Source organism: Brassica napus, unplaced genomic scaffold (genome assembly GCF_020379485.1).
Source record: "Brassica napus cultivar Da-Ae unplaced genomic scaffold, Da-Ae ScsIHWf_2270;HRSCAF=2925, whole genome shotgun sequence".
Taxonomy (NCBI): Eukaryota; Viridiplantae; Streptophyta; class Magnoliopsida; order Brassicales; family Brassicaceae; genus Brassica; species Brassica napus.
The window spans coordinates 1-18,490 of record NW_026015665.1 but is presented as its reverse complement, the minus strand read 5'-3'; the positions used below and the strand labels follow the sequence as shown (position 1 = coordinate 18,490).

The window sequence follows — 18,490 nt, the reverse complement described above, 5'->3', positions numbered from 1 at the left end:
TTTATATACTTGACATACACATACATGTGCACATTGACGTGAAAACTTTATGACTAACTATTTACCACAACTGAAATATTTAATTTCTTGGAAGTTAAAATATTATTTTCCTTAATGCTTCTTTCACTATCGACCAAATTGTAGTAAAATAATTTGTTTAAATTTCTTTTTAACTATTATCCGTTTGGAAACTAATATGAAACTATTGGCTCCACATCACGACTATCTAAGATTCATAACAAGAAAATAAACAAATAATAGTAATTTTTGATTATCACAAGAAAAAAAAACAAAAACATCAACATTTTAACCGAACAAACCAAATAAATACTGATTTAAAATGATAGTTATATTTTAGGAGATTAAAAACAAAAAAACAGCCTAGAACCGAACCTTTAGAAACGATATCTAGATTAAACAGATTAATGTCTTCTTATTAAAAAATAACGAAACTAATAATCACATTCCGCGCAAGGCGCGAGTAGTATTACTAATTTTTAACTATTTTCTAAGTATCTACGTATAAATATTAACTTTTTATAAAGTGTGCAAAGAAATTTGCTAGCTCGGATGGTTTATAAATGACTCACTAGGTTAAGACCCGCGCCTTGCGCGTGATGAACATTAAATATATTAAATGTTTTTACATGAAATAATAAATATATATTGAATAATTAAAAGTCATTAACTATTACTTATATAATTAAATTGGTGCGAACATATAATTAAATTAATTTTTAATCCAAACAATTTTTTTTCTATTTGATAGGATATGTAATTAAAATTTAAATGATATTAATATACATATTATATTTTTAATATTAATGTCTATAAATGATGCTTTCTACTCATATGATTTTTTTGATAATTTGTATCTTTTATAGTAAGAAATTTAAATTACTGATAACAAAATTTTCATGGGATTAATAGTTTTAGTAATTTATAATTTTTTATAAAAATTAAGTTGTCAATGTTCATTCAAATGTTTTATCAAACAAATTGTTCAGATTAATTTCAAAACTAAAATATTTATGTATTTGATATGGTTTATAATTTATTTAAAATATATATATATATATATATTAATCTTAATAATTATTTAAATTAGACTTTTTAGTATATGATTTTGTAATCATTTGTATTTTTTCATAACAAAAATTTTAAACCATGTATCACAAAATTTGAATGTGAGACTGTTAACAATTTTAGTAATTTATAGTCATTTTTAAAAATTCAAAATATAACATATACATAAAAATCTAAAATTTTATTATATGGTGATTGTGGTTATTTAATTTATTTTAATTGTTTGAAATTAAATAAATATGATAGAAGATACACTAATTTATTAAATATTTATTATTCAAAATCATTAATTTTTATATATACTTTAGTCGCATTAGGCAATTGTGTAATTTTTATATAAGAAAATTATAAAGAACATAATAATGAATTTATGATTAATTTAATAAAAAAATATTATATAATTGGATTGGGTTCAATAAGCCCAAGGTCGTCTCCTTGCCATGCAAAAATTGTTTTTTTTTTTTTTTGCTAAAAGCAAAATTAAAGTGTTTCCATATCCTTTTGCTTTCTTCTTCTTCAGTTTGCCCTGCAATATAATGGTTATTGAGTAAACCCGATCCAGAACCGTAGATCCTCCCAGCATCCCCGGAGTTGCCACTGCCAGTGTCTTGTTGTTGAGTGGACGGTGTTGTAGTTCTAGACCCGTTGAAGTTAGGATTCGATCGAACCATACAAATACTGAACTCCTTCCACGTCATCGATATGCAAGTCAACCTTACGCCTCCCTGTCGTGATGGTCGGAAACATGATAAGAGTCTTGAACCGAGGAATGACCTAACCCTAGGAGATGTCCTATCTCATGAACAGCCACCGATCCAGTTCTCGGCGCTGTCAAGGTGGAAATGTCCGTTGGAGCTGCTGTTATACGAAGAAAAAAAGACCAAGAAGAGGCTACTAGACTGCGCTACTAAATGGTGTCGTTTTCTGGATATATTAATAGTTGAATTCTGAATATTCAAGAGATATTGGTTTATTGGTCTGAAAAATCAACGTACAATCTCCACCTTACACGTGAAATCAGATGATTTGTTATGAGATCTTTGCAGTAGCTGACATTTTTTTTTAACAAAATTACTTTCATTAATAATCAAAGAATCATTTGACAAAGCAGAGCTAATGAAATTAGGTACAAAGCTATAGAAATGAAAAGATGATAGTGAAGGGATTGCGTGCTTTGCAAGGTTGTCTGTGTGTATTGGAAAGTCGGTTTGTCCAACAGAATTGAGCATCTTTAAACTTTGTTTTCCATTGTAACCAGTTTGTAACTGTGTTTATATTATCTCCCTTCAAAGAGGACATTTCGATACCCGTTACTCCAGCATTTAATCATAGCAAATAGCAAAGCTTGAAATTCACTTTCCAAAGCATTTCGTTGTTGCGGATTAGAGGCATGGGCCCATGCTAACTGAATAGTACCAATATTTGTGAAAAGCCGCGTAGAGAGGAAGAATGTAAAAAGAAAAAATAGACTAGCACGTCGACAACGACTGGACTGCTACCGTGTATATCGTAGCAATGTTTGCCATGTTTTAAGTTAAGAAAATACTAGGATAAGACCCGCGCCTTGCGCGGGATGAGAGTTTGATTTGAATTTTATTATATATCACATATTTAGATATTTCATAAAATCAATGGATAAAACATATAAAATGTGTGTGTAATATGTTAAAACACATGTAAAAATTGAAAAATCAAAGTAGTAGATCGTAATTTGGATAGTGTGTTTATAGTAAAACACATTGAAAAAATCTGAACTATAATTAAATATTGTATAAAATTTATCATTTTTACAAAATACATGTTGGGCTACTTTGTATTGTGTGATTTTCCTGATTTTTGTTTTATTATTAGAATTTAAAAAGATTCAATTTTCTCAAAAAATATGAATTATATGTAACAATATGGACATAAAATAATTGATAAAACAAAGATTTACTCTTTCTGTTTTATAAAGAATGTTATTTTAGTTTTTTTTTGTTTTCAAAAAAGTGTCTTTCTATATTTTCAATGTACTTTTCATATATACTTTCTAACCCTTTAAATGACCAATAAATATTTAGTTAAATCATTTTTATTTAAACAATTGTATAATAACTAAGAGTAGATTAGTATATTTTGTGTGGAACCATTAGTATAAAAAAACAATGTAAGAGAAGTTATTAAATTTTGAGATTCCATTGTTATTGGTTTATGGATTTTTAAAATTTAATTAGAATCCATTGTTATTGGGATGATGACTTTTAAATTCCACTCAAAATCTTTTGTTATTGGAAAAGTTTAGTTTCATTGATTTTAAGATTCTATTAAATCTACTGTTATTGGGATGTAAATTTCTCTTGTTTAACTCATAAGACTAAACTTTGAGAATATCATCTATACTCATAAGATTTTTGAAATCTATGCAATAAAATACACTCGCATACAAAAACACACAAAATTGAACAATGAAATAATACAAATCACAACTTAACATAAAAGTAGAAAGCAAATATTAAAAATTTATAAATGTAAAAAAAATTAAAATAGTTTAAAAAGTATTTTCGAATTCAAAAAGAATTAAAAAATACAATTTGAAAAAAAAATCGAAAGCTTTTATATAAAAAGTTCAAACTTAAAACCATATATTTTAAAAATTATAAAAATAACTTTTATTTATATATCTATATTAAAAGGTACAATGACTTTTGTCTTTTTAATAATTGAAATGATTCTTTTTCTTTTCTCCTATTATACCATTAATTTTTATCAGTTAATAACAATCAATAGAATCTTATACACGAGTAATGAAAATCTATGTAAGAATATTGGATAAAATTTGTCAAATCTAGTTAACTTGTAAAATCTTATCAACTATTGAAATCATCAAATTCCATTAAAATTCATGTCCCAATAACCCCTCCTAAATATTTCTAATGCATTAAATAAAAAAAAAATGAGTATTTTTATACGCATAAACAATTTATGGATATCGTTAGTCCATTATTTGAGTAAATTCTCAGGGAAGTTAGAGTTTATAGTGATGCAATTGTACCATGAACGTAGTTAAAAAAACTAAAAAAAATTACATATGATGGGCTTTGTTGTTACTGAACATATTTAGCAAATAATTACATTACCAAATATGGGTCTAAATTTGTTATAGTAGAGCCCAATATTGTAATAGATAACTCAAAAATCCTACTACATACGATGGACTTTTTGAAAATTGAACATATTCAGTCCATTTCTTTTATGAATTATGCAATAAATTAAATAATAACAAATTGACTCTCTCGGGACAAAAAAAGGATTAGGGTTCTAACAAATCAAGATATTTCACCAGAGGAACACAGGTGAGAAGACGTCTACGAACTACCGAGCATATTGTATTCTATTATTTGTCCCTACCACCAATTCTTTCCGATTACTGATTCTTTTTTCTTTTCAATTGATCTCATTGAAAAAAAAAACAAATTTCCCCGACGATCCTCTGATTCATCTGCAAATCATTGTCCTCAAATGGCTTTGGGGAAGAGACGCGGTGGATTGGTGATTGCTGGCTGAATGATTCCAAACTGATACGGATACAGGTATTACACTCAAACTTAGATTCAGATTTAGACTCCATATCGTATGTCCACATTAGACTGATATACTTATGTATCCACCAAAAAATTTCAACTTTAATGAGGAAAACATAACGCAATAAAATTATAATTTCAAATTTTTCATAAAAACACAAATTAATATAAAACCATCAATTTAGTCATGACTCTTTTAACCCGATTGGACAGTAATCCCTGGATTTTAAGTTGAAATCCAGAACTATATAGAATCAACTCAAGAAAATATAAATGATAAAGAGTAGAGGCTTCAAGAAGAATAAATCATAAAGAGTAGAGGTTTTACGAAAGATATGTGGTGGTTTAGGTTTCTGATGAATTGTGCTAACTCTGGCTTGGCTTATATATAGCTTAAAACCAGAGCACTGATCTCTGCGTATCTTTTGAAAAGATTAGCACAAATCATGTGAGTGATTTAACTTGTCAATCACTCTAATTAACGCAAAATCACAATACCATTTACCATATATATTGCCTTGACGATAAATCTAAGAAAGTATCCCAATCACTGGCGCAATCACAAAAATATGTTTGCCATATATGAAATACATGATGAGAACGAATCATTAACCATATTCAAGACTTTCTATATATACTCGTCAATATCAATTGCCACTAACCCATACTAATTCCCCGATTACAACCAACAATCATTATAGAAAAAAGTACATTAATAGTCAGAAATATATATATTATCCAAAATATTTTAAATTAAGTCAATCTACACAAACCTATAATAAATTTCAACTTACGTTTTAACACCGTAAGTTGTAGTCAATTTAAAAAAACCTTTTGTTTAATCACATTGCAAAAACGAATATGACCGGTTCATGCATACAAAAGAAATAACCGGTTCTTGAGTTATAATAAAAATACATGCTTTCGATCAAACTGTGGAAAGACAAAATTGGCAGCAATATATTGGATGGACTCACTTACGATCTTAGATAGTGTGATATATTGGAATCTTCCGAAACTTTCTTGAATTTTAGACTTATAAGTATCCTTTGGTTTAGTTACATTGGAATCTTCTGATACTTTCTTGCATTTTTGTGTTTAAATTCAAAATCTTATATCATATGGATTGTTTTTTTGAGTGTTGTGTTTCATAAGTGTGCAGATAGCTGAAGAATCGAACATATATTGTTTCAGTATGATGGATCTATTGTGTTTCAGTACTGTCCAGGGTCCAGGGAGCAATGATCGTGTAACATAGTTTCTATTGTTTTTGTTAAATGTTAAGCTAATGTAATTAAGGTAATATAATTGAATGAACATTGGAGAACGACATTATTAAGGGTGGACTGTCAATGGCATTTGTTGTAAATCTCTAGGGAAGAATGGGCAGTTAATTATATAGGCTGAGAGTGAATATGGTGCTGCCACATAAGGATGGCATCCCTGTAAATAATTTACACTTGTAAGGTTATATTTTCAAATGTTTCTTCATTAATAAGAAAGGGATATATATAATTCTTGAGCTTTATTTAGTTATGGAAGTAGTTACATAAAATCCTTATGGAGTTCGTTCGTAATAAACCTTGGTACATAAAAATGAAACTGAAAGTTATTAAAATCTTGGATACTCTTTTTTGCTAAAGCATCAGTCGGATGATTTTCATCCCGCACGATGCAAATATGCGATCTAACTGTGACATTTAATAAAAATGTATTAAGTTAAAGAAGGTTAAATACACATTTTACCACACTGGACCTCTGTTAGTTTTTTATACTGGTTGATCCCTGTCTACAACTAAGAGATTTGGAAGGGCTTATCTAACCCAGCAGACATGGGCATTTCGAAAATAGATACATATGAAGCCTAGTCAAAAGTCAAAGCATATGTAGAGTGGCTATAAATAAAAGATTTGACTGTAATTAACCATCTAATTCCCGGCCTCTAAAATTGGAAAGGGGATAAAAAGGAAACATTCATTCAGGAATGTCTATAAATAAAAAAAAAAAAAATTTATTTGATTGGGCCTAGAATGTCTAAATATAAAAAAAAAAAGAAAGAAGAGATTTAGCTGCAATTAAGGAACGATTAACCTCTTAATTCCCAGGCCTATAAAATAGGAAATAAAGAAGAAGCATTTATTAAAAACAATCAATATAAATAAGGCAACCCTCAAGTCACTTTCATCTCTCTGCGTCTCTCTTTCTCTCTCTTTCTGTATTTTTTTTCTGTGTTCTAGGCTGAGATTTCTTGGTTTCTCGATCTCTAAAATTCAGTAACACGAAAATGACCTATTTATCATCTCGTCTTATTTGTGTAGATTTTATTATAGTATATAGTTTGAAAAACAAAATAAAGTACTTTTTGTCTCATCTGTTTGAGAGAATGGCCTTGGCCTTGGCCTTGGCCTTGGCCTGGCCTTGGCCTTGGAGGGGAAGGAATGCGCTGCCATTGGTTGGAAAATGAAATTCACACCAAAATAAATATATATCTCTCTCTCGTATAAAACCCTCCCACACTTGCAAAAGCAAGAAACCCTAAGATCTTCCTCCTCTCGCTCATCTCCGACTCCAAACCGTACAATCTCATCTCGCCTCTCAGCTTTTCTTGCTTGCGATCATGGAAGGAAGTGCGACTCCGATCGTGGAACCAGAATCCAAGTAAGACTCGCCTCATCGATTATTTTTTCTTGCTTGATGATTCTGTTCGTTTCTTACTTTTCGCTTAAGGTCTCTCTCTCTCTCACTCTCTCCCTCTCACGTGCTTGCTAGGTTTGGCTCGAACGTGGAAGGAACTGAGACTCCGATTGTGGAAGCAGAGTCCAAGTAAGACTCTCCTCCGCCATAGATCGCATCGTTTATTGCTTGATGAACTTGTTCGCCTTTTTGCTCAAGATCTCCTTTATTGTTTTTGCTTAAGATCCTCCATAGATCCTTTGTTTTTTGTGTGGTTTTGTTGCTTTTTCGATGAACCTGCTACAGATCCTCCATAGATCCTTTATTGTTGTGGCTTGTTGCTTATTCGATGAACCTGTTTAAGATCCTCTCTCACTCTTACTTGCTGGCTAGGTTTGGCTCGACCGTGGAAGGTAGCGAGACTCCGGCTGTGGAACCAGAGCCCAAGTAAGACTCGCCTCCTCCATAGATCCTTTATTTTTGTGTGGCTTGCTTGCTTGTTTGATGAACCTGTTTATTTTTCTGGCTTGCTTGTTTGATAAACCTGTTTAAACTTTGTACTTCCCTTACTTATAAAGTCCTTTCGTTTTGATATGTGTATTCTTTAGCTGATCTGAGCTAATCTATTTAACATTGTACCACCACATTTTTGTTGCTTGTTTGATGCGCCTGTTTTTGCTTAAGATCCTCCATAGATCCTTTATTTTTGTGTGGTTTGTTGCTTGTTTGAAGAGCTTGTTTTTGCTTAATATCCTCCATAGATCCTTTATTTTTGTGGCTTGCTTGCTTGTTTGATGTTCTCTCTCTTACTTGTTTGCTAGGGATGGCTCGACCGTGGAAGCAAGTGAGAATGATAATCCGATTGTGGAAGCAGCGTCCAAGTAAGACTCTCCTCCTCCATAGATCCTTTATTGTTTTTGCTTAAGACTCTCTCTCTCTCTCTCTCTCTCGTCTCTCTCTCTCTCTCTCTCTCTCTCTCTCTCTCCTCTTCTCTCTCTCTCCTCTCTCTCTCTCTCTCTCTCTCTCTCTCCTCTCTCTCTCTCCTCTCTCTCTCTCTCCTCTCTCTCTCTCTCTCTCTCTCTCTCTCTCTCTTACTTGTTTGCTAGGGATGGCTCGACCCTGGTTGTAAATGCATATCGTATAAAGGTAGGAGGAGATGACTCGACTCCAATATCCAAGTAGGCCTTGACCTAAATGTTTTTTTTATTTGATGTGTTCTGTTTTGCCTCTGTGCTTACTGTTGTCTTTCTCTCTCTCTCTCTCTCTAGGTTCCTCTTGATAGATGTTGACTCCATGTAAGACTCGCCTCCTCCATAGATCGGATCGTTTATTTTACCTGGCTTTCTCTCTTGCTTGATTGATTCTGTTCGCTTCTTACTTGTTCGTTCGTTAATTAGGTGCCTGCATCTTCCTTTTGTCCGGTAAGGATTTCCCCTATTGACACTATGGTTAGATGTTTTCGCTTAAGATTCTCTCTCTCTCTCTCTCTCTCTCGCTTGCTTGCTAGGGTTGTCTCCACTGTGGAAGGAGTAGATGCAACACGTATAGCGGAAGGAGGAGATGACTCGACTCCAATATCCAAGTAAGCCTTGACCTAATTGTTTTGATGTGTTCTTTTATGCCTCTTTGCTCAGTTTTGTCTTAATCTTTTGCTAGGTTTCTATTGATCATCAGAGCAATAGGAGATTACGACTTTTCCAAGTAAGACTCCATAGAACTTGCAAGGAGGAGTTGTCTGCTTCCTAGATCCTTGTTTCCTGATGCATTCCTTGATTGTATGATAGTGTGTCCCTGAGCTCTCCTTCAATACCAAGGCTGCCAGCTCCTTATCTCGTTTTTATGTAATCACTCTTCTTCCATTTGCTATTTCTTTATTTGGTTATATATATATATATATACTCTTTTATGATCCCTCTACAGGGAGGAATTCCTTAAACCCTATGCCAAGGCGAGACGCACCAAGGACAGAACTTTAGTTGCTGCTTTAACTGCTTGTGGGAAAAAAGGGACCTTCATGTCCAGACTGTAAGTTGTCTTTTGTTCTTGTCTTATGGATGGTGATTTTTACTTGGCTTCATCTTTAATAAGTAAGTCTCATGCGTGTTCAGGACCAGGAACCTTTCCGTCTTGAGTCTGCTAAACGTATGGATGTGTACCAGAAGCACAGGGCAGTCTTCGACCGCCTTTTCTATCCCATGCAGCCTCCTTCTGATGGTGAATTTGATGACGAGCCTGGTCAGCAAATTATGTCTCCATTCGGCATTTTCGTGTAAGCAGCTTCCCTCTTATCTTCTTTTACTTATCCTATTTAGATAGAAACGTTTTTTTTTGTTTCATGTTTTGATCCGTGTGTGTTTCTTTAATAGTGAATACGAGGTCTTCCTCGCCGGCACGCGTCTCACAAGCGTGAGTGCTCGGTGACATCTCTCTCTCTTTTTTAAAAAAAAATAAAAAATAATAATATAAAGACTCAGTTATGTAGTTTAATGTTTCCCTTTTGGACAGTTTAATGGTTCATTTGGAAAATGGAATTCCATGTCAGCTGAGGTAATTAATTGTTCATCGATTTCATCACTTGTTTTTGGTTTTATCTGTTTGACCTTTCATGATGATTCTTTTTTTATTGTATAGGATAAGGCTCCCTTTGTACCTGTCTAACGACCGAATGAGGGTGCATCAGTGGTGTCCATTGCGTTCTTTGCGCATTTACTTGTAAGCCATAGTAGTTGATTGGACAGTTTCTTTAATTGTTTTGTTCTTTTGTCCTAACTGCGTTGTGTGTTTCAGGACAAATACCGTGATGTGAATTACCATGAATCATCTTCTGATGGTTCCTCTGAAGAAACCGAGTATTTTCGCCCAACAAATGGGCTTCTAGTTTATCTGTAAGCATTCTATCATGATCTTACAACATTTTATTGTTTCTTCTATCAACCATCACTAACTATGTATGTTACTTTGGTTCAGAGGGAGTTTCTGAGTGAGTACGAGAAGGATAAAAAAAGTACTCAAAAAGAGCAGCACGCTCGTTTTTGAAGAGCTAGTCCAAGAATGGGACATGATGACTGAAGAGCAGCGCTGTCCTTATCACGACAAGGCTAAGAAGTTAATGAACATGTATGATCACACAGTCTTCGCAACTTGCGTTAGGATTTCCAGAAGCAGGCTTCGCAACTTGCGTTAGGATTTCCAGAAGCAGATGAGCTATCAACTGTGAGATAAGTAAGCAAAGAGACTAATCAAAAGTCTAGTTTGGGATTATAATGATGCTCAGCTTGAATTTCTTAGTAATGCATTCTTAAAAATTCTGTTACCTAAGACGTTTGCGTAGCACAGGATCTTAAGATGTTTTCTATGACTTTTGACCATTCGGTCTATAGTAAAAATACATATGGACAAAGTATTACTCTTTGACCATTCTGTCTAGTAAAAATACGAGAAAGAACTAAAAATCTCCACATAAGAAATATAATGGTTATTGAGCAAAAAAAGATAAATATAGATATAACCTACTAAACTCAGATGATAAAGGGGAAAAAAAAAACAAATCATCTGTACTGCACCGCTACACGAACATAAATGCAGAGTTTGGCTTGGACATATGTACTGCACCGCTACACGAACGCGCACGCATAAGCTTGAAATGCGAGACAATCAGCATCGACCGTGTTGTTGTTACTTCCCTTGTCAACTAAATATTTTACATGTTACTTATCCTCACAGTTTTTTATTTATTTACTCGTGACCATGGGAAAAAAATATCCCATTTTGAAATTTACATTTATGTAAATAAAGGCTTTGTTAACAAAAAAAAAAAAAAAAAAAATACAGGACAAGAAGTAACTGGAAAAAAAAAGTTATTCTTTCAAGTAACATTGTAAAAAAAGATTACTTAACCGCAGACCGGATCGGTAGGTCAAACAAGAACTTTACATATAATCAGGCGGCAGCCTCTCTCTTCGCTCTTTCTATCTATCTCTCTCTCTCTCTGGTAGTTGTCGGAATCCTAATAGCTTCGGCCGTGGTGATTGTCGGAATCCTAATATGCCAGGAATAGATTGAGGGTGCGTCTTCTCGATGTACTATCTTGTAGTTAAATTCATTCACTGGACTGCTGTTTGCTCTCTCTCTCTTCTCTCTCTCTCTCTCTCTCTCTCTCTCTCTCTCTCTCTCTCTCTCTCTCTCTCTCTCTCTAACTATCTATGGTCGTTATGTCTTTTTATAAGTTACCCTGCCTGAGACTCGACGAGTGGGCTGCCTTTACGTTGGAGAAGCTCAATCGTTCAAAGGGATCCAATTTTCTCGCGGATTGCCTCGTAGAATTGAGGGTATGTGTTTTGATCAAAGTTTTAATCTTCTTCTTCTTGTATCTCTGTCTTTACTAGCATACGAGAATTTAATGATTTTCTGAACCTCAGAGTTTCAAAGTCGTGACTTTTATTAAGATTTGGCTTCTTTAGTTTGTAATCATCAATGGTCTCTTGTTTTATCTGCTATTTGTTGAGTTTTGGTTGGTTAAACGCAGGATCAGAACGCATCAAAAGATTTTATTTTGCTTCTTGAAGAGTTGTTGCCGTATGCACAATCTGTGGAGTCATATAAGCGGTCTTCAGAATTCATCTTCTTAAAACTTGTCTCTGAATTACAAATGGAAGCAAGATTCTCTCTTGATTCCATCCTCAGGTTTGCTACTATTTTCTAGCTTGGTCATCGGACCATCTTTCTGCATCTGGATCCATGTTTGGTCCATGCTATCAGTGTCACTCCATCGTATTTAACCACCACACAACTTGGAATCACATTCTAATCATTTTCTTTCTCTTTGCCACAGTTTGATTGCTGCTTTATCAGGAGATCTCAAGTACGATTTTGCTCCGTGAGTACTTCTCAAAACTATATATAGTCTTTGACATTCCTTATCTATGTTTCCCACCATTTTTCTTTTGTATGATTTTTTTTCTCTTGTGTAGCTTCCTTCCACGGCTTGTCAAGTCGTTATTAATTCTCCTGAATAATGGTGGTCTGAAAAATGCAGAGACTATTGAGCAGGTTTTTGCTCTTTATTTCCCACTCAGGACATTGCTTTTTTCTTTTTCTTTTATATATATATATATATAGTATTGAATTTTGGCCCCTTTTATCCATGCAGATATTCACATCCTGGTCTAAAATAATAGAAAACCTAAGGTTTTGTTTCGCACGCGACGTCCGAGGTGCTCTCAGGTAAATACACAACTCCAGTCTAGCCAGGCAATGTATGTTTCTTACTGCGGTGTGGATCAGTTCATGAATAGGTCACTCTGGTCTCAGTGAGGATTCTTTGGTTAACATGTTGATGTTCTCTGGTCCTTGGCCCAATAAAAATGTTGATTAGTTCTTCTTTTCTTTGTTATGTGGCTGAATATTGTAGGTGCTGTTGTATTCATTTTGCATTTTGTTGTAATGTCTTAATTCTGGCCTTTGGTTAGGAGTACATTGGAGCTGAGGTACTACCCCAGTGACATTATCAATGAAAAAATGTCAAAATCGATGTCATGTGTGTTGGATCTAGCTCGGCCCAGTCAGCTTCAAAAAGTGTGTTTAATTGCCTTGTCATTTGTTATGTTCAATACTTCAATCTATTTGTAGGGGACAGTGCAGCTGAATCTTTATCTTTCGAACATTTATTTACAGGGATCAAGATGATCCTTTCTGAAGTAGCAGGCAACCGGAAAGAGCTGCTAGAGCTGGTTTCCTCCATTATGATATGATGTGAGGCCTGCAGAAATCTTAAAACAAAGACCTGGTCTTTGGTTTTTATGTGGGGTGTTATTTAATGTCAGGTCTATAAAGTTCTTTTATTATCTTCAAGATTTGAATCTTCATATTATTTATAAGAACTTAGAGCAACTCATTGGTAAGAGCCCATTAAGGGTTGTAATGAATAATTTAGTAGTTAATTTGTGATTTGAAAAGTTTAGGTCTACAAAGAGAAAATAGTTTTGCCATGATTTGTAAGTGGTGCAAACTAGCACACTGAGTGATTCACATCATGATCTTGCCTATGAATTAGATACGTTTAACAAAAACAAAAGTTTATGATGAAAGTCTAGCTAGAAAAGAAACGAAATCGTCGGTCTAGCACTTGGATGCTGCAGCTCCAACGAGCGCCATGAGTTTGCAATATATTATCATCATCACACATGCCTCCCCTTTTTAGCAAGTACAGATGTTGATGCGGGTGTTTCGTCGGGGGAAGTAAGGACAAGGTGCTGCCTAGAACCTCTTCAGGAAGCCAGCTGACTAAATCTCTCAAGCCAGCGTCTTTTTCAATAGGGCCTGAAACATGAAGGAAGGAAAATAGGTAAGGCAGCAGTTTCCAGCATCGTTTGTTGTCACCCCGAAAAGATAAGCCAACCAGATTCTTGAAACCGGTTAGTCCGTGTTTAACACATCGAGAAATCACCTGAAACATCATCACACACACATATAAGCATCAATAATGAGAATGTCTTTTTTTAATGAGTTATGTTAAGTACGAGAATACGGTAGAGCAGCTTGGGTTCGTTTGATTTTCAGAATTTGCAAAATTAATTCTAATGAGGACCATGTGGTCCAATCCTTAAGACTCTTTTCGACCATTTTTTTTCTTACCATAAACTAAATCTTTTATTTTATTTTGTATCATTATTTATTACCGGGCTGAGTTTTCATTTTTGTCTTTTATCTATAATATTTTCAATTCATTGTATATTTATATACTTTTCATTTTAATGACGGTTTTGTCTATCTTTCCCTTGTTTTTTGATTGCATATTTGTGTCCAAATATGAATAGCCTATTAGCTTTACATTCTCCAGACAAATTCTATAACAAAAAATAAGCTAGTCTATATATTTCATTTCAAATGTTCTTTATGTTAGCACATAAATAAACTAACTAAATAAAGACAAAACATGCCGAATGAAAAAAAAAAGACGAATGATACATGATTTTAACGTGAAGAACATTCCCATGCTTCAAGAAATTCTATCACCTCAATGGTCACCTCTTCTGTCTGATTTGCAAAACATAACTTGTACTCTAAAGTTTTTTTTCTTGTCATTTAGATATCTTGGAAAATGTAATTTTTGATAACCACATACCATAGTCGTGTGTTCACCAGTTTTGGCGCTGATTAGAGCTCTTTACTTGTCAGTTCACTCATCCATTCTCCCTTGCTGTGATTTGATATAGAATTTATGAATCATTTATACATATTTGAAAATCATATAACCAATAACACTAGATTTAGTCAGATTTTCAAATCCATTAAAATACAACAACCAATAACCCCACAAAATTATTAAATGGTACTATTTGAGATGGATGAAACCGATGCTTTCAAAAGTTGAGATAAAATTCCTTCATCAAGGTCAAATTGGTTATAATCTTTTTTGTTAAAAGTGTTCCCCATATATTGTGATTGATTTCTTAAACTGTTCTCAAATCTAGACAATTACAGTAACTAAGTTAGGCTTCAAATGGTAACAGCGGTTTGACCGGTGCAGGACAAGCATATTGGATACTGCGGTGCAGTTTATATGCAGTTTGTATAAGAGAAATGCATGCTGCGGAACAACTGCGGTTTGTTTAAAAAAGTTGTTCAAAACAAAAAATGAATGACATATACCATAAATAGTGCAACTGCGGGATACATATGATATACTTATTTTACAAACTAAAAATCAGTGATACTAGTATAATTATTAAAAATTAAATTTCTTTTAAAAAATTATTTTATAAATCTCAAATATAAAATTTAATATGCTATTACTGAGATATATTGGCAATTATGTTATGTTTAAATATTTTAATTGCGCTAGTTGTCTTTAAACAAAATTTCATTAAAATATCCAAAAATATTTTGTTAATTTATAAAACAATTAAAATTTAGATGCCACTGATACTAGGTAATTTAAACAACTATGTTATTTAATTTATAAAAATCCTTAATATCTGAAAAACTTTACAAATCATATCCAAATATCTCTTCATATAAATATTGTATTTCAAATTTCAAAATTGTAGCTAGTCATTGGCACATTTATCTGAAACAAAATCAAACCAACCAAAAAAACGAGGTTTGGTTTGGGTTTCGATCCTATCAATTTTATACTAGTTGATCCTATATTTCTATAAGCGAAAAACCGAAACCAAACCGTGAACCGAATAGGTACTTGAATTTAATAATATAGTTTATATATTTATAAATATTAACTACATTTAGTTTAAAATAATAAAATATTATTTAAACTGAACATGTATTTATAGATCAGTTCCGGTGCAGGTTTTCGAGTTCGGGGAAAAATATCCAAGTCTAATGTAAATGACGGGGAAGAAATGCACGCATTAGCATTCATATTTTGTAAAGTTGATATATTTTTCGTTAGAAATACAATGATACATAACACAAGAGTGTACAGAGAAAATTGGTTTTATGTACATTTAATATATATAAAACAAAAAAAATGAAAAATATTTAAACCACCTACAGTATATCGAACCACACCTTTTATACATACATATTTACACCATGCGTTCTGCCTTGACAAGACTATAAAGTAATATTTTGTTTTATTTATTATTTTACTTTCCCATTATCCAAGTAAACAAAATGCATATGAATAGTAACACATCATTACAGACCTCTTCGTCCCGCTACGGAACGCGTTCAACATTCATATAGCCTTAATTATTAGCTTGAACTTTACAGCTAAAAAATTTTAACTATAGTTTGAACTTTCAAGATATAAAAAATCAGATTAACCTTCTAGTTCAATCAAGTCACGCGGGGAGAGTATGTGAACCTTTATTTTTTTCACTTAGATCATAGTTTTATTATTTTGTCTTGGGACCAAATCAGAAATTTAATAATTTACTTGTTTATATTTGATTTCTTTAGTATTAAATCTGGCTATCATTTTCATGTTTCTCTCTTCTTATCAACTTGATCACTTTCTCATACGATATATTGAATATTACTGACGTTCCAATGAATAATTCATACTTAACAATACAAAGTACTCCTTTTGTTCTCTTTTGTTATCATGTGTTAGTGGTACTAAATTATAATTCATAAAAGTCATCTCAGAATTTTTTTAATTTCTTAATTGCTAACAAAAAGATATCTTCTACATACTAGAGCACAATTTACATGACCAATAATTTTCAGACACATGTCATTATGTTTTAAAAAAGAAAATTATCAATATTAAAAAATAATGATGCAAAAGAAAAAGTTAACAAACAATCGCTTCAGTTTTGAAACCGCAAAACCGAAACTCCTAAAATTTTCATATCACGTTCAAATTTAAAAGATAAATCATTTAATCTATAACTTCCAGTCATGCCACGATTTCAATCAGTTTGAACTCTTATATAATTTGCACACAACTAACTCTTCCAGTCATCTCTCTTTTATTTCCCGTCGTCTTATCTTCTTCATCTTCATCTTCTTTGTTTTTTTTGGAATGTAGCAAAAAGTCCATACAAATTTATGCCTTGCTTTTATTCAGATTCTTTTTTTCTCAATTAATACTTTCTGATCCCTTTTGAAGGACTCAGGTTGAGGGATAAAACTCAATACACTAACAGAAAACAGAGCTTTGTTCGACTGAGGTAACAACAAGTATATATGAAGCTTTATTATACAAATTAGGTATTTACAAATCTATTTGTTATGGTTTAATTATTTTACAGATATGTTTTATTGTAAACGAAACAGATTAGAAATCCGTTTTTTTTTTGTCTGAACAGATCAGAAATCTGTTTTTTGGTGTGCAACACATATTATAAATCAGTTTACGAGTCTTTTGTGTCACCTTATGAGTCTGTTATTATACACAAGATATATCTCTTGTCCCTACAAAATAGAAGTGTAGCATTCACACACTAACACATAAAAAAAAGAAAAACGGTAATACAACCGGTTTAATGCTGAACTTCTAATTTAGGCGTCCTTTTTATCCAGTTCCAAAAAATATAACTAAAACAATGTTTAGGTTTGATAAAAAAAGGACGGAATATTAAAAAGAAATGTCCGCAGACACTGGTACGCACGATGATTATATTTTGTTTCTTAGTTCTCAAGGTTTAAATTTTAGGGAAGTGAGTTTATAATATGGAGTCTTGCAACTCTGAATCAAATCAGCGACGAGAGTGATTATGCTTTCATCGAAGCTTCTTAATTAGATTAAAGTTTCTCTCTTACTCATTTTGCTGTTTCTGTGGTTTCTCTTTTGGTTTTATTTGTAGGCAGATATACTCCCATGCATAGCATGGGCTCAATACTAGCTAGTTCATTGTATATAAAATAGAAACTATGCATAAAGGAGAAACCAATCAGTAAGCGAAGATACAAAGTGAAAATAAACCAACGAACAAACCGTACCACACGATCAGTAAGCTTAATGACTTAACTAAATCATGTAAGAGGTTAATTATTTACAGTAAATACACCAACAAAAATTCATCCGTCGACATCAATAGACTAGTCAAACCCGATCCAGAACCGTAGATCCTCCCAGCATCCCCGGAGTTGCCACTGCCAGTGTCTTGTTGTTGAGTGGACGGTGTTGTAGTTCTAGACCCGTGAAGTTAGGATTCGATCGAACCATACAATACTGAACTCCTTCCACGTCATCGATATGCAAGTCAACCTTACGCCTCCCTGTCGTGATGGTCGGAAACATGATAAGAGTCTTGAACCGGGAATGACCTAACCCTAGGAGATGTCCTATCTCATGAACAGCCACCGATCCAGTTCTCGCGCGGCTGTCAAGGTGGAAATGTCCGTTGGAGCTGCTGTTATACGAAGAAAAAAAAGACCAAGAAGAGGCTACTAGACTGCGCTACTTAAATGGTGTCGTTTTTTGGATATATTAATAGTTGAATTCTGAAATATTCAAGAGAATTGGTTTATTGGTCTGAAAATCAACGTACAATCTCCACCTTACACGTGAAATCAGATGATTTGTTATGAGATCTTTGCAGTAGCTGACATCTTTTTTTTAACAATTTATTTACTTTCATTAATAATCAAAGAACATTTGACAAAGCAGAGCTAATGAAATTAGGTACAAAGCTATAGAAATGAAAAGATGATAGTGAAGGGATTGCGTGCTTCTTTGCAGGTTTGTCTGTGTGTATTGG

General features: G+C 33.0%; 2 protein-coding genes across 2 annotated transcripts; both read left to right on the top strand.

Moving 5' to 3' along the window:
• Positions 1 to 7,099: 7,099 nt before the first annotated feature.
• On the top strand, positions 7,100 to 10,208 carry LOC125600443. The gene is made up of 15 exons (XM_048773152.1): positions 7,100 to 7,304; positions 7,416 to 7,469; positions 7,713 to 7,766; positions 8,141 to 8,200; positions 8,426 to 8,497; positions 8,588 to 8,614; positions 8,717 to 8,740; positions 8,827 to 8,901; positions 8,976 to 9,020; positions 9,104 to 9,160; positions 9,240 to 9,344; positions 9,412 to 9,588; positions 9,686 to 9,725; positions 9,825 to 9,866; positions 10,107 to 10,208. The coding sequence occupies exons 1-15, from the start codon at positions 7,264 to 7,266 to the stop codon at positions 10,206 to 10,208; spliced, it is 975 nt and encodes a 324-aa protein (XP_048629109.1). The 5' UTR covers positions 7,100 to 7,263.
• Positions 10,209 to 11,288: 1,080 nt separating this feature from the next.
• Positions 11,289 to 13,004, top strand: LOC125600442. Its single transcript, XM_048773151.1, has 8 exons — positions 11,289 to 11,383; positions 11,546 to 11,647; positions 11,845 to 12,002; positions 12,151 to 12,195; positions 12,290 to 12,368; positions 12,469 to 12,542; positions 12,788 to 12,893; positions 12,993 to 13,004. The coding sequence occupies exons 3-8, from the start codon at positions 11,968 to 11,970 to the stop codon at positions 13,002 to 13,004; spliced, it is 351 nt and encodes a 116-aa protein (XP_048629108.1). The 5' UTR covers positions 11,289 to 11,383; positions 11,546 to 11,647; positions 11,845 to 11,967.
• The last annotated feature ends 5,486 nt before the right edge of the window (positions 13,005 to 18,490 follow it).

What these genes read in the sequence shown, in the direction of transcription:
- LOC125600442 (XM_048773151.1), top strand. Translation starts at nt 11,968, where the DNA reads ATGGAAGCAAGATTCTCTCTTGATTCCATCCTCAG. An exon ending in ATGCAGAGACTATTGAGCAG is followed by an intron (nt 12,369 to 12,468) that starts GTTTTTGCTCTT and finishes TTATCCATGCAG; the next exon opens with ATATTCACATCCTGGTCTAA. An exon ending in GACGTCCGAGGTGCTCTCAG is followed by an intron (nt 12,543 to 12,787) that starts GTAAATACACAA and finishes GCCTTTGGTTAG; the next exon opens with GAGTACATTGGAGCTGAGGT.
- LOC125600443 (XM_048773152.1), top strand. Translation starts at nt 7,264, where the DNA reads ATGGAAGGAAGTGCGACTCCGATCGTGGAACCAGAATCCAA. An exon ending in TTGATAGATGTTGACTCCAT is followed by an intron (nt 8,615 to 8,716) that starts GTAAGACTCGCC and finishes TTCGTTAATTAG; the next exon opens with GTGCCTGCATCTTCCTTTTG. An exon ending in TCTCCATTCGGCATTTTCGT is followed by an intron (nt 9,589 to 9,685) that starts GTAAGCAGCTTC and finishes TTTCTTTAATAG; the next exon opens with TGAATACGAGGTCTTCCTCG.